This window comes from Oculina patagonica, chromosome 3, assembly GCF_052425735.1.
Source record: "Oculina patagonica isolate OP01 chromosome 3, crgOcupat, whole genome shotgun sequence".
NCBI classification, from domain to species: Eukaryota; Metazoa; Cnidaria; class Anthozoa; order Scleractinia; family Oculinidae; genus Oculina; species Oculina patagonica.
In genome coordinates this window covers 9,754,760-9,769,354 of record NC_135760.1, presented here as the reverse complement: position 1 = coordinate 9,769,354, position 14,595 = coordinate 9,754,760, and the positions used below count along the sequence as shown (strand labels likewise).

At 38.3% G+C, this 14,595-nt stretch overlaps 2 protein-coding genes across 2 annotated transcripts in view; both read left to right on the top strand.

Moving 5' to 3' along the window:
* The window catches only part of LOC144646399 (uncharacterized), a 75,317-nt gene extending 61,622 nt beyond the window's left edge, over positions 1 to 13,695 (top strand). The window contains exons 9-13 of the mRNA XM_078505968.1: positions 9,709 to 9,891; positions 11,051 to 11,268; positions 11,565 to 11,605; positions 12,269 to 12,365; positions 12,986 to 13,695. Coding sequence (XP_078362094.1) covers positions 9,709 to 9,891; positions 11,051 to 11,268; positions 11,565 to 11,605; positions 12,269 to 12,365; positions 12,986 to 13,265 — 819 coding nt within the window. The 3' untranslated portion in view covers positions 13,266 to 13,695. The remainder of the gene's footprint in view (positions 1 to 9,708; positions 9,892 to 11,050; positions 11,269 to 11,564; positions 11,606 to 12,268; positions 12,366 to 12,985) is intronic.
* LOC144645823 (uncharacterized) lies at positions 732 to 9,593 on the top strand. The gene is made up of 7 exons (XM_078505362.1): positions 732 to 756; positions 1,450 to 1,884; positions 3,940 to 4,339; positions 6,598 to 6,771; positions 7,964 to 8,190; positions 8,547 to 8,731; positions 9,480 to 9,593. Exons 1-7 carry the CDS (start codon positions 732 to 734, stop codon positions 9,591 to 9,593), a joined length of 1,560 nt encoding a protein of 519 aa, XP_078361488.1.
* Positions 13,696 to 14,595: the final 900 nt, after the last annotated feature.

Here is a 14,595-nt window from a genome sequence, read left to right as displayed (position 1 = left end):
CTTGATGGCCTTTAGCGCGTTAGCTGCGGGACCTAAAAACAAGCCCTGCTTGGAAAATTAGAAAAATAGGCATTTTTCAAGCAGCTGTCAAATATTTCATTCGCATCGAACACCGACAATTTTTATATCAATTTGTTCATAAACATTTCTAGTTTTCTAAAAAAAGTAGCACGTTTTTTCTCGTTTTATCTGAAAATGCGTAATCAAGGATATAATGACCACTACTGATCGGCATCGAACGAAGGTTGAAAAATGGCCTCCACTCTGATTGGTTCGCGACAATAAAAAAACGATACAATCATGCATTCCTTGCCTGACGCGTTACTCGGAATAATTGACTTTACGTGCATGATACTACATGTACGTGCGCTACTAGGTACATGTAGTAGCGGGAGCGAATGAGAGGTGGCTGTATTCGCAGGCTAGTGTCCTGATGGTAGTTAGCACAGTTGCTATGACGTAACAGTTTTTCTGAGGCTGCGCTTAGCATACCTAAACTCCCCCAGCTATACCGTGAAAAACGGGATATACCAGCTCCTCCCACCTCTTTATTTATTTATTTATTTACTTATTTTTTATTTTTTGCTGGCGAACAGAAACACATAATGGAACGACTTAAGTATCTATTGTTGTTTTAGCAAACGATTGCCATAGCATCCCGCTGTACTGAAAACAGAATGTTCGCAGTCTTCAAATTCCTTGGTATTTTATGGCTGTGTACACGATTCACTATGTCAAGCCAATCAAACGCAAGAGGTAAATTAACTTATAGTTACCGAATATGACATTTATGAGGGTCCTGAAGGAAAGGGTAGTAAAAATCCCAATGTCCAAAATTTCGACGACTACAGTTCATAAAGATTTACCAGAATTCACCGTCATGTTGGATCACAGTAGTTCCGAACCCTCAGTTGCAGCTGACTCAAAAGAGCAGAAAAACGCTGAGCGAGTCGCAGATGTAATCTGACTGGTTTCGTTTAGGTTTTTCTGCATCAAAAATATTTCTTTAGCCGTTCTTTACATTTAGAAATGTTATTGAGCGTGAAATCGTGAACTAAATACCCTGAGTAATAAGGTAGACGTGTTTCCTACTCTCATTTTTTTGGTTTGTGATGCCCAGTGTCAATAAACCAAAATCCCATTTTCCCAGTGCAACAAAGGCAAATTCAATTTTTCCCCTTCAGGTGTCCCCTTGGGCCCTCTTTGATTTCTGTTCCGACATATGCAACTCTTGCAAAGGTTTAAAAAATACATATCATGACGAGAAATATCATACAGTGAACAGCCTTACCCCATATTCTAAACACTGATGCATGTCGTGTACAGATTCTGGGTGGAATTTTGTCGCGAGACTATCTAAAAAAAGCGAGTTTTGAAAAACTTGCTTCACTTCTTTAATATTTTTTACTTATTCATTTATTTATGTTTTTATCTAATTACCTTTTGCAGGTTTGGTTGGCATTTTAACTGGTGACGATAACCTCACTGTATTCGCAGATGGCCGTCTTGTTGGCGGTAACGGTGGCGTTTGGAACGCCGCAAGGTGGTTTTCCTTCTCAAGCAAAACGAAAGTCATCGCCCTGTCCGTTAACAATCCAGTATGGATCGGTGGATTCCTGGGCGTGTTCAGTAACGGAGTGGTCACGGATAAAAGCTGGAAATGCAAAGAGACCAATAATCCAGAAAATGGATGGGAGGAGACTAATTTTACGGACAATGCCTGGCCATACGCTTACATTAGAGAAGATAACAGTGGTCTGGGTATTTCGGAGCGAGTGGATGGAATTCCTTCTAATGTTTACTGGATAAGTCCGGCAAATTATTACGCAACCATGTTTATCTGTAGACGTCGCTTTAGTACGGAGGAGGGAGAGAGTAAAAGCAGTAAGTAACAGTGGAACCCCTAATGTTAATTTTTTCGGATACCCGGCTTCAATTTTTGTCAACTTAGTTTCTTTTTCGACACGTTAACAGTGATGTTCATATCCTCACTTTTTCACTCTCAAGCCATTCTATAAAAAAAAACTAGTCCGACTCCTCGAGTCTCATTTTAGGTTTTATTTATTTCCATCCCATAAGCGACAAAACCAATTCTTTGCGCAGCCACTGCGAGTGATCCTCTCTTTCTAATTTTCATTTCTGATGGCGCGCGTTTTAAATTGCTCATTCCAATTTTAAACGATTCTCAGTTTTTATTCATTTTCTATATACAGTCGGAGCTCTCTTAACGGACACTCTCGTAAGCGGACAGCTCTACTAGCGACCGCCTTGCTTGAAACCCCGTTTCACGCTCCCATACAAACTCTGTATTTTTACATTCTCGTAAGCGGACATTCCCGTAAGCGGCCGCGGACACTTTCGTAGATTACGACTTAGACTTTTTCTTTGTTTTTAAGCTCCCATAGGCGGACACCCTAAAGAAAATCCTTTTTAACAACCTCTGTATATTGTTTTTATCAATCAACTTCACATAGCCGTTCGTCACAATTATTTTACAGAAATTACAGTACCATATTTCAGTGTTTTTTTTGTCCTCATCCACGTCTGTCCGGTTATTGCTAGCAGGAAAAGCTCCTGCGAGCGGCCATCTATCCCCTACACCTCTTGTGACCGCTTACAAGAACCATTCTCGTAAGCGGCCAGCTCCAGTTACGGACACTTTTTTCGCGTCCCAAGGGTGTCCGCTTACGAGAGCTTCAACTGTATCAGACTTTGCGTTTCATTTTAACGTCTGTATCATAGAACCATATATTGTAAATAGTTTTGCGCCACAGATATTTATCACAGAAGCTTTTTATAAAGTTTTATTATTATTATCAAAATTTTCTAAAATTATTATTATTATTATTACAATTATTATTATTATTACTGTTATTTTATTATTATTATTATTATTATTATTTTTTATTATTATTATTATTATATTATTTTAGTATAATTTCAGAGGTGATTATAAGAATTGAAGCATTCTGATTGGTCGAGAAGCTCGGCTTATGAGGCTATAATCACCCCGCGCGAGGTGATTATAGCTTTGAAGGCTTGGTTTCTTAGTCACGTTACCTTTGACATCCAGGGAAGTAAAATGGCCGCTTTTGCTGAATGAAAATTTCTTTGATTTGAAAGAAACCAGTCCGAGTCCTGGATATTTTAAACATTGGGAATTTTTCAAATTAACTACCAAGGTTTTTGGACCGAAAATATTTTCAAGAGATGGTTCTCAAGACATTAGAAATGATCGTAAACACGGCAGTTTTGGCGATCGATGAGAAACTCAGTCAGATCGATTGAGCCACTGATTGAGCAAACATTATTTAGTTCTCTTCTCATCGGAGTTACTCATTTTTAGAGGATTCGCACATTCGCCTAGAAGTCATCCACAATCATACAAAGGTACCAGACATCTATCTTTCTCATTGTGTTTGTTTTGTTCCGTTTTATTGCTTTAACTTAATAAATTCTGATTGCAATCGATAATTTAAACTGGTTTACACCGCATGCAAGCGAACACTTGTGTTTGCTGTTTTCTTGTTTGCTATCGTTATTGTTTTAAGTTCTTGATGATCACCTCTAAAAATTATACTAAAACAATTATTCGCCTCAGGCTCAGTGATTATTGTTGAATAATAATCACTTCGCCTTTGGCGAATAATTGTTAAATATTATTATTATTTTATTATTATTATTATTATTATTATTATTATTATTATTATTATTATTATTAACATATTTTGCTTTTCATTGTAACGACTGTATCATAGAACCGTTTATTGTAAATAGTTTTGCGCCATAGATAATTATCAGAGAAGTTTTTTTTAATAAAGAACTTTTATTTTAAAAAAATATATTATTATTTTTATTTCTATGTCCTGATTTATAAGAAAAAACAAGCCATGTACACAAAAAAAGTTTGAAAGTTATTATAAACATTTATTTTTATAGCTTTGATTTCCATCCTTGGCTATTACCCAACTCATACAATCAGCCTGTATCTTGACGGAGTTTTCACAGAAAAAGCAGTGGGCAGCATGACGATTGTCAAAGATCAGCACAACCTTCAAGCAGTACAGGTGGAAGACAGTCCTGTAACCTATGTTTTCTTTCTGGCTTCGTCCAGCAATGGAGTTAGAACCAACCAGCTGTGGAAATGTACAAACGTTTACCACAAGGGCTGGTTTCTTCCCAGTTATAACGACACCTCGTGGAACAGACCCCGTGTTACGTTTGGTAACTTTCAGTTCATAGCGCCAGATGCCAGGTGGATCGGATATTTAACCAGAAGTAATAAACTCTTCTGTCGGCGTAACACCCTGAACACCACTGTGGGTAAGGAGTTTATTTCGTACACATCATGCTCCGGATTAACAAAAAATTGTGTCCAAGGAAATGGCACAAAAAATGTAGTTGCTAGCCAAGTTTGAATGAGAAAGGAGTAATCGTTTTTCCAAAACATTGCGTTCACAATAGACGTTCACTTTTTAAGGCTAAGCTTCAACTTCAGCCTCTTAAGATTCTTGTGCCATTTATAGCATCTTATTTAAGTTTTTTTTTAATTTCATATTGTAACGTTTCTTTATCCTTTCAATTGTTTAACGTTTTAACGTTTTTTGTTCTCTGTCATTGTTCTCGTTCATTGTTATATTTTTTTTTGACATTGCTGCTGAAAAGCCCTTTTCAGGGAGTGCAATTAAATGTATGTATGTATGTATGTATGTATGTATGTATGTATGTATGTATGTATGTATGTATGTATGTATGTATGTATGTATGTATGTATGTATGTATGTATGTATGTATGTATGTATGTATGTATGTATGTATGTATGTATGTATGTATGTATGTGTGTGTGTGTGTGTGTATGTATGTATGTATGTATGTATATATATACGTGTTATATCGTATATCCCATATTTTAAATCTGTAACGTTTAACCTTTAGAGTCGTTCTCTGTAAGACCATGAAGAAGGATAGCCGTGCCTTCCGAAATATTAGATTTTAAATATAGCTCCTTATCGTGTAATCAGCCGACTGCGTCTTACCTTGGTTCAGGTATTCTTTAGAATATTTTTTTTCGTTTTTGAGACCACAATGTTTTGATCATGGAAGGGACGAACTTTAGTCGTCTTAGTGTTAAGCATTAGACGCCATTTTGGAAATGCGTATTTCTTGTGATCGAGCAAATATTTGCCCAAATATTTGCCCTTCTGTGCATACGTTTAGTGCAAAGTTTCCATAAGGAGAGCATTAGGTTAATAGAATCAAATTATAAACCCCTTGTGTACTTTGCATAAGATTAACGTAGATATACCTTACGTTTTACCCAGTGTCAGCTGAACCCACCCGTACCCCCTTCACAAGATCGATTAATTAATTAATTAATTTATTTATTTATTGGTTGATATTAATCAATTAGTTGATATTAATCAATAAAAAGGTTTAACAGGAATCGACGGAGTAAAACTAACTGGCCCTCGCAAAAAAGCAATAACAGAGCGCAAAAGATAAAGTGAACGATTGTGTGGCCAGTGATGTTGGTATTTTGGTGAAAAAAAAAATGATTAAGCTAAAGTTCTTCAGTTGCTTTGCGAAATATTTTGATTTTATGCAACGAATAACAGGTAGCTACATGCGCATGATCAAAAGAAAAGATGTTAAAAATGTTTCTGGAATGTACTTATATCAACTTCAAACGAAGCTAATAATCTTAAAGTACTATCATCATCTTAAAGTACTATTATCATGAGATGCACGATTGCTTTCCAGCGTTACGTACTAAATGGCGCGTGAAAGACAAACTTTTAATAGAAACTATTGCAAAAAAGATGGCCATCTATTGTTCTTGCGAGCTTACTTGTTGACCGTTCATCAAGAAAAGCTATGTTAGTCATTATGTTACAATTCCGTTGTTTTAAACATACAATTTAATCTAAAGATTACCCGTGGGTATGCTACTTAACAATCCAAAACATCAGTTTGAAAATGACGGGATGTGGCGTTGACCCGTGGGACAGAACAAAATTTGACAAGGATTAGCGCTCTTGGTGAATGATCTACTGTCATAAAACGCAGGCGGCTAGAGCTCGTCCTGGATGCACAAGGTGTCTTGAGATGTCTTTTTAGTCCGCTTGTAAAATTCGACTACAGTCAACTCTCTCTTAATGGGCACCTCTATAAAACGGACACCGGGTGTTGGTCCCGTCTCTGCCGTTTTCAAGTCATTTTACTGAAACTTTAACTCCCTATAAGACGGACACCTCTATAAGACGGACAGTTGGAGCCGGTCCCGAAGGTGTCCGTCTTAGAGAGAGTTAACTGTATACACCTTAATTGTAAAGAAAGAATTCGTTTTCCAAAACAGTTCGAAGCCATATTGTTTAAGTCGGCGTCAGAGTTAGCTTCAAAGCTTTATAGCTCTCAACACTGAAGTTCTTTTTATGCGATGACTACAAATATGCATACTATCAACGCTTAGGAGTACTTAAAATTTTATCAAAAAATTTACAGAGAAAAGAATAGACTCACCAAAAACAATATCTGTTTCCTTAAGAAGGAACAACTGCGTCTACGACTGCATCACAAAATGCTTCCAAACCTTCAAGGGCTCCTAGTCAGCTGCCTAGTACTAGTCAACGTCCTGAGGATCCTGGCAGCACAGATAAGAATGAGTTATCTACGTTAGTGATCGTGGTGATAGCTGTTGGTGGTGTTGTGATGGCTGTGATCATTGGATTAGCTGTTTCTTGTTACATTTGGAGGAGAAGGAGAAATAAAAGGTTTTTATTATTCTGATTATTCGTTCAATTTATAGCTGTAGGCAATTATTGCTGTTTTGCAATTATATAGGCTTTAGGTTTATTTTATCTGTGACAGTTACGTTCGAGACTTTGAGACTGTTACAATAGATTCTACTATAAGTAGTCAATATTAATAATAAGGACGCAGCGCGCCTGAGTGGTTGTGGGCTCTGGTGTTGTAATCCGGAAGTCTTTGGCCCCTGTACTAGCTGGATTTGTTCTTGGTTGTCCCGAGTTCAAATCTTCGGTCATGCTTTGTATAAAGCAAACTGGCCTACCTCCTGCTAGTTGGGATTTTTAACTATAGTGTTATGTTCATTTAAAATATTTGTTTCCCCTGTTTCAGTGGGAAGCCTGTAAACAAGCTATCTCGAAGAGATATGATGCTAAGTGCATGACCACTATAAAGAACATTTAGATTTATTAGCCCTCCTAGTTATAGGCCCATATCTAACGAAAGGTATTCCAGTAATAAGCCCCTCCCTCCCCCCCCCCCCTCCTTCGAAAATAAATATTCCACCATTCAACTTTTCCATATTTACCAGTTACCAACGACCTCACAGAACATTGTACTTCAAATGGATATTGACATGAAGTTTTCAAGTAGTGTGCAAATTTAAACGTTTGATTGATCAGGGTTCATTTCTTACAGTATATCCCCCTTATCAGTCCAACCTCGAGCTCGTTCTCAGTGTCTTTCTCTCCCCGCAAACATTCTTATATGCGCTTACAAGTACCTTCGGATGTAAGATCTCCCAGTTTAAAGCCTTATAACCCCTTACGAGATTGTATAATCTCAGGGCTTAAAACTGGCATTTTCCGGTATTTTATTCAAAGTTAACAACCTCGTGCTTTGCATTACTCGTCACCACAAAAGCTTTTCCAAATGAGAATAATAATAATAATAATAATAATAATAATAATAATAATAATAATAATAATAATAATAAATAATTTACTTAGAATGCCCTTACACTCAAGTCTCATGACCCTGCTCGTTATCTTTTCTCTTGAAATGAGCTGTAGCTCGTTCGAATCATTTCATGCGGATATGCAGATGCGGAAAACGTCCGACGTGATAATTGCATCACAATTGTCTCTATTCTGAAGCAGTACGTCACTTGCAGCACGTGCATTGTTTTAATTAAATCGATAAAAATTGATGTTGTAGGGGAAATGACGACAGCAAGTTACAAAAGAAAAACCAAAGAATCGACAAATGGGAAGTGAAAGGTGATGACGTCACTATATGTGAAGAGCTCGGTCATGGTGCATTTGGAAAAGTGTGCAAAGGAATCATGAAAGTCCCTTCGTGTATGAGGGGCGGTTCATTTCCTCAGATAACATTAAAGAAGAAAACAAAATCGACAATAACTGTAGCGGTGAAGATGCTACAAGGTTTGGACTGATGTTTTCGATTGTTTTTGTAACTATTTCAGACTTTTTTAATATACACACGGCACACAAGCTTCGCTAGAAACTTTGTGTACATAGAGCTTCTTAACTGGACTTACTTTTCCAGACTAAGCCTCCTGGAAAGTTAGAAGAGGTAAAACGTGAAGCCTATCTCTCGAACGAAAAATCAAATAATGAGTAAAAAAGGCTGTGAAGATATTGCGTATTATCATTTAAATCGTAGTACTTAGTATAAGTTAGTATAAGTTCTGGCTGCGGGCCACTTAGCAGGGCGTAATAAGTAAACTTTACCTATTTCATTGCTAGCGTTCACAATCATTTTTCTCTAACATTTTTAGAGAATGCCACTCCTGATCAGAAGAAAGATTTCTTAGATGAGATTAATCTGATGAAAGCGATTGGATCACACAAGAACATCGTGAGTTTGATTGGCTGTTGCATCAAGTCCTCTCTTAATTTCCTTATTGTGGAGTTTGCATCACATGGAGACCTGCTCTCATATCTGAGAGCACGAAGAAAAAAGGTAAACGCTGTAACATACCTTGAAACTGCATAAAATGGTACTTGGTTGATCAAAAATGCTTTGGCGCAGGAATTGATATTTAGCCAGCTTTCTCTTTTACAAGAGTGCGTTGTTAAGAAATATACGTCCTAGTGCTTTTTCTCTATTTTTACTGGACGATAAAAACCAAAAGCTGTTCGGCTGCTCCCAAGGAGTTGCCCAAACTGGTTCTTCAAAGTTACCAACGACTGATTTCTAAGACGCTCTAGAATACAACAACAGTTCAAAAAACGGAGTTATTTCAAACTGAAAGAAGTAAATACCCTTAAGCCCGTTCTAGGTTCTAAAATTTCATTATAAATTTGTAAAAAGGTGTTCTCTGGTCAAAATTTGTTTAAAAATTATAAACTTTCGGTAGCTAGTCTGCTGTCTTCGACGGATAAAAAAAGCTGTGTAATAAAATGGACCTTAATTTGAATATAACAATGCTAAGATTGTTAAGATAATTGACAAGGGTAACAGCCGCATCAGAAAGACGCAAGAATCGTGGCACACAGCGAAAACGGTCTAGGCCGATAACAATTCGTGTCCTTTGTTGCGACAATATAACATTCTTTTAAACAAGCAATATTCGATACTGTGATTTTCCTTTTCAGTCTACTGTAGTTCCCAAGTTTATTTTACACAATCCACAGCAATGTGAGAACACTGCCGAATTCATTATTAGTGTCATTTACGTTTTAGACGATTTATTATTTATGATTTCCAGATAAAAGACACCAAAGTGGCATACGCTGACGTACGAGAAAGTCCGCCGCAGACGACCCCAACAAGATCACTAAACCAGAAAAATGCAGGCAGTGTAAGTTATGTTTCATTTTGACCTCTTTACGACGAAGGGCTTGCGCTCGAAATGTAATCAGCTTTTCCCGTTACTATTACCTTAATTTGCGTGCCTGGTTAGTTCTTATGAGTTATCCTATCTATTCAAACAACAGCTTAAGCCTGGTATTAAAGATATTGGCGAAGTTAACGTTACTCTCTCGAAGATGGAGAGTGGCATTGACATAAAAATTGAGAGCGCTCAATCTTTGAAGGAGGAAGAACAAGAACGAGATGAAGACGATTCTTTGACGCCGCAGGACATGATGTCCTTTTCTTGGCAAATATCAAGGGGAATGGTAAGTGTAAAGTCATTTTGTCCGCAGTTTTTTTTTTTAGATCAAACTGTATTGAAGGAGTAAAGAAGGAACCTGTATACTCTGCCATCGAACTCAAAAGCGGCCTTCACACGACAAATTGAAGTTAGCAAACTCTTGTTGGCAAACTTAAGTTGGTGTGTGTGAACGACACCACAACAGTTGGCAAACATGTTGGTAAACTGTTGGCGACAAATTGAACTTGTCTCTATTCTCGCAAACTTTTTCACCATTTTTTTCGTGTTGGTAAACTTGTATTTGCCGTGTGAACGATTGGCAAACGTGTGTTGCTAACTTTCAACCAATCAAAATACGCGCTCTATTCACGTGATTTGCGTGATACTTCACAAATTAAAATTGCGGACGACCGCAGCGTGAAGCTAGTTAAAAATTTATCGACGAGGTTTATAATTGTCCGACTGTGTGAGACATTTCGTCCCCGGCCCAGCCTACAAAGATTCGCAAACATTTTTTGAAGGCCGCGGTCTCTTTTGTGTGAAGCCCTTGGACGAGCTTATCAGTATAAGCAAGGGAGAGATTTCTGCTAATGTACGGTTCTATTTATTTCTCCAACGCTTTCTTTTTCTTCTCCGGTGTTTAAGACGAAATAATAAGAAGACACAGGTGGCAACTCTACGTGAGTGCCAATGCACTACGGTGGCCATGTTGAAAATTGGCGTGTGTTGTGATTTGACACAAGTTTGACGTGGAAAGGCATGAGTTTGCCAACTATTTGGAGTTGTCCAACACGAGTTTTGTCAATTTTAGTTTGTCGTGAGAAGGCCGCTTAGCACTCCTTTACCCTTTATCTTGGGTATCTGGTATTCTTTCCTACGAAAACAGGGCGTTCAATTATCGTCTTTTCCCCGTTAGAACAGAGCCCTGGAATTTACGTACCATTTGAATGCTTCTCCTGCTTCAAGTTATCTTTCAAGATAACCACGCTTTATGGTTAAAAATATTGATGGCAAGCCCTTTATCTTTCGACTCGTTAATAATCTTATACATGTCCTTTCAGTTACATTCGTTAATGATCTTATACATGTCCTTACATTCTTACATTAAACTAACGTACTTTACTCCAACCGAGTTCTTCATATAAATAGCAAGCATCCAGTATTAACGATATTTATTCTGCCAGCAATACCTATCAGCAAAGGGCATCATTCATAGGGATCTCGCCGCCCGCAATGTTTTAGTCTGTGACAACAAACTTGTCAAAGTCGCTGATTTTGGTTTGGCGCGAAGCTCGCTCGGAGAGAATGTATATCACGTGACAGGTCAACACAATAAACTTCCTGTAAAGTGGATGTCACCTGAAGCCATAAAAGACGGTGTTTTCACCACGAAAAGTGACGTGTAAGTGAATTACGTTAATAAAGTTGTCTTGCATCTAGTTAACATCTCTCCATGTTAATTTGAAGACGCTTTCGTCAAATTTCTCTCCATATGTTATGATGTGTACTCATATTAAGAGGGAGCTAGTGAAGAAGTGACAGGAATTAGTTGCGTTTACTAAGAGTCGACTGATTTAACTAAAATCAAGAGAGGAGAATGTGGGGGATTGTGAGGAAGCGCAGCCGGAAAGGGTACTTTAGTAATTTCAAAGGATTGGTAAGAAAACAGTTTTTTACTAGAAATATTTTATCAAATAGGTGGTCATATGGTGTTGTGCTATGGGAGATTGCGACTCTTGGTAAGTATTCTAGTGCACTTACAAAAGTATCCCTCACAGACTTTTTTGGCCATTGTTCATCTCTTAAAAGAATAGCACTTCCAATAAATCTTCTATGACAAAACAGACGTTATGGTTTAGCTTGGAACTTTAAACGTTTAGCTCGAAGTCTTCATTCGATTGGAAATTAAAAAATAGTTTTTCAACAAAACAGCATCAACATTCAATTGAACTAAAGATTTTAGTCGTTTCAGAAAGTTGTTTGACCCTTTTCAGCGCCCAGTGTTCGCATGGAACAAACCCGTTCGTTTTGGTTGATCCATGTTGCGTGGGTAAAGAGAAAAGTCTGCATTCGAGCCCAGTGGCCCATTAGGCCGGAGCTTATTCCGGCTTCCGTACGCGTATCATGAAGCGACTAGGATTATTGTTATTCCTCTCTCGATAGGATGCTAGTCCATGACAGGGTTACCCCCAGCATTAAATTTGCCAGTACCCCTTTATACATCAGGGTGAAGAGAGGCACTGTGAGAGAAAATTATTTTGCCCCAAAATAAAACGCCGAGTCCCAGCCAGGGCTCAAATCCGGAACGCTCGATCCGGAGACCAGCGCACTAACTATCAGGCCGCCGCGCGTCCCCAAAGGTGCGTGAAAGGTGGTAAGCAGTGTATGATTTATTGTTTTAGGAGGTTACCCTTACCCGGGAATCACAAACAGACAGTTAATGAGACTGCTCAAAAGAGAATATAGGATGGAAAAACCAGTTTCATGCTCAGAAGAATTGTGAGTGACATTTGCTATTGGTGATGAAGGACCTGCATTAGGATTTTTTTTAATATAATCATAACCAATTAAGAAATAACCATGTAGTTAATCAACCATGAAAAAATATATAGCGAAACAATGCAATGTAGATAGATCGTAATGCAATAGAACCTCCCGTAAGCAAACACTCACATTGAAGTCCAGGCTCCGGTTGTTCTAAAGATGGATAACGCTCTTCATCAGATAAATCACTATCCCGTGGATAGCGTAGTTTGTTTCGCCAACACTTATCCACTGGATAGTGACTTTCCCGCTGGATAGCGTTATCCATCCTTCGAAGAAATGGGGCCTGGTTCCAATCACATACAAACACTGCATTTTAACTTGGAATAAGCAGACACCTTTCTCAGGTCGACACATACAGTATTGTTACCGAAAGAGGAAGGTTCTACTGAATATACTAATGGATTTGTCGACTCGCTTGTGGAATAGGGGCAAACTGTAAGAAAGGTTTTGGGATCTAATATCTAGAAGACACAGGTGTGTGTTGGGTGTGGAGGGGGGTGGAGTAAGGAGGTTAATTCAACCGTTCGCAGCATGTTATGAAGGAGCTAATGTCTCATTGGTCCTCAACACAGCTATCAATTGATGAAGCACTGTTGGGCAGACAATCCTGATGCGCGGCCAACTTTTACCGAGCTATGTCAAGATCTGGAGGACTGGATGCAAAGAGACGTTCATTATTTAGACTTGGACCAGTTAGATGAAGGTCAACCTTACTATAATACATCTGCAGTATCAGTGGCCAACAAATCGTCTTTTGGGGAACACGAGTCAGAGAGTCCTGACCCAGAAACCACCGCAGCGAGTTTGGCTTGCGACAACAATGACGATAAGTTGGAAATTACAAAGTTTTAAACAAACTTCAAAACGTAAATAGAACGTGTAGAAAAAATTTTCCTCTGGAAACATGCTCGGATATTTAAGAATAGAAAAATCGTGAGAGCATTGGTGAGTTTAAGCAGACCACGACCACACCTGTGGTATGTAACAGCCTTAGGAAAACAGCAATACTAAATTAACTAAAAACTGGATTGTACTATAAATGTTTAACAATTTTACGTGTTTCCTTGACTCGTTCAATGAACCTGTACAGTGGAACCCCGCTTTACGGACACCCGCTTAATACGGACACCCCGGTATTACGGAAAGTTTCGTTGGTCCCGACAAAAAATTTAATACATTTTACCTTAAATGAACCCGCTTAATACGGACACCCGGCCGTTAATACGGACAACAGCCGGACAGTTTTCCGTGTCCCGAGTAACAAACTGTGATACATTGTCAACCCCGCTTTACGGACACTATTTATCTGTGCACTGTCAATTTTCATTGTCGCAATTATTTGCTAACTTCATCCTGGTCAAAAAATGACAGAAAGAGAGTAGCTTAGGGACTGTGCAATAATTATCGGGAGGGGGGCAGTAAAACGAGAGAGCGGGGATACAATGTAAACTCACAGCCTTACAGAGGGGGGTAACATGTAAATTTCTGGGGAAAGTAGGGGGGAAACTAAAATAGACTTTAAGATTCAAATACCAAAGATATTTCATGTATTTCAGGTATCTAATGAAGTCGAAACGGACGCTTTAGTCCGTGGCGTAGAAGAACTTTTTAAAAACTAAAGTACAAACTATTTTTTTTAAAAAACTAAAGTAAAAACCAACTTTTTAAAACTAACTTCAAACGGTAACGTACTCCAAAAAGTTGTGTCAGGAATTAATGGTTGACGAGAATGCCTGTAAAGGCTTTGTAGAACATCAGGAATTTCTCGCTATGAAGGCACATAAGAGAGCTTCTGAAAGAAACACTCTGACAAACATTGACTGCAACAATGAGGCCCATGTCAGCTCGCTAATGGCACACAAGTTAAGATTGTACTTGAAGCAACACAATTTACAGGTCTGTGGAGGGAAAGCAACTTACTTACTAACGCTAATAGTTCGTGTTTCTACTTTACGTTCGGACTGCTCAACAAATAGTGAAACCTGAAGACAATGACACAACTAGTGATTCTGAGCTACAATCTAGTGACTCAGAAGATCCAGACGACTCAGAAGACGATGCACAATTAGTCAGACTCCTCAGAAATGGGCGACTTTATCGAACACAGTTACGAGGTACTCTTTGTCCCAGACACTGATGTCGAATGTGTTTCACTTCAAAGCAAGTAAAGGATTCAGGCTTA

Coding starts and splice junctions, on each gene's coding strand:
- LOC144645823 (XM_078505362.1), top strand. CDS start 732: ATGTCAAGCCAATCAAACGCAAGAG. Junction 6,772..7,963: donor AGGAGAAGGAGAAATAAAAG/GTTTTTATTATT, acceptor TTGATGTTGTAG/GGGAAATGACGACAGCAAGT. Junction 8,191..8,546: donor AGCGGTGAAGATGCTACAAG/GTTTGGACTGAT, acceptor TAACATTTTTAG/AGAATGCCACTCCTGATCAG.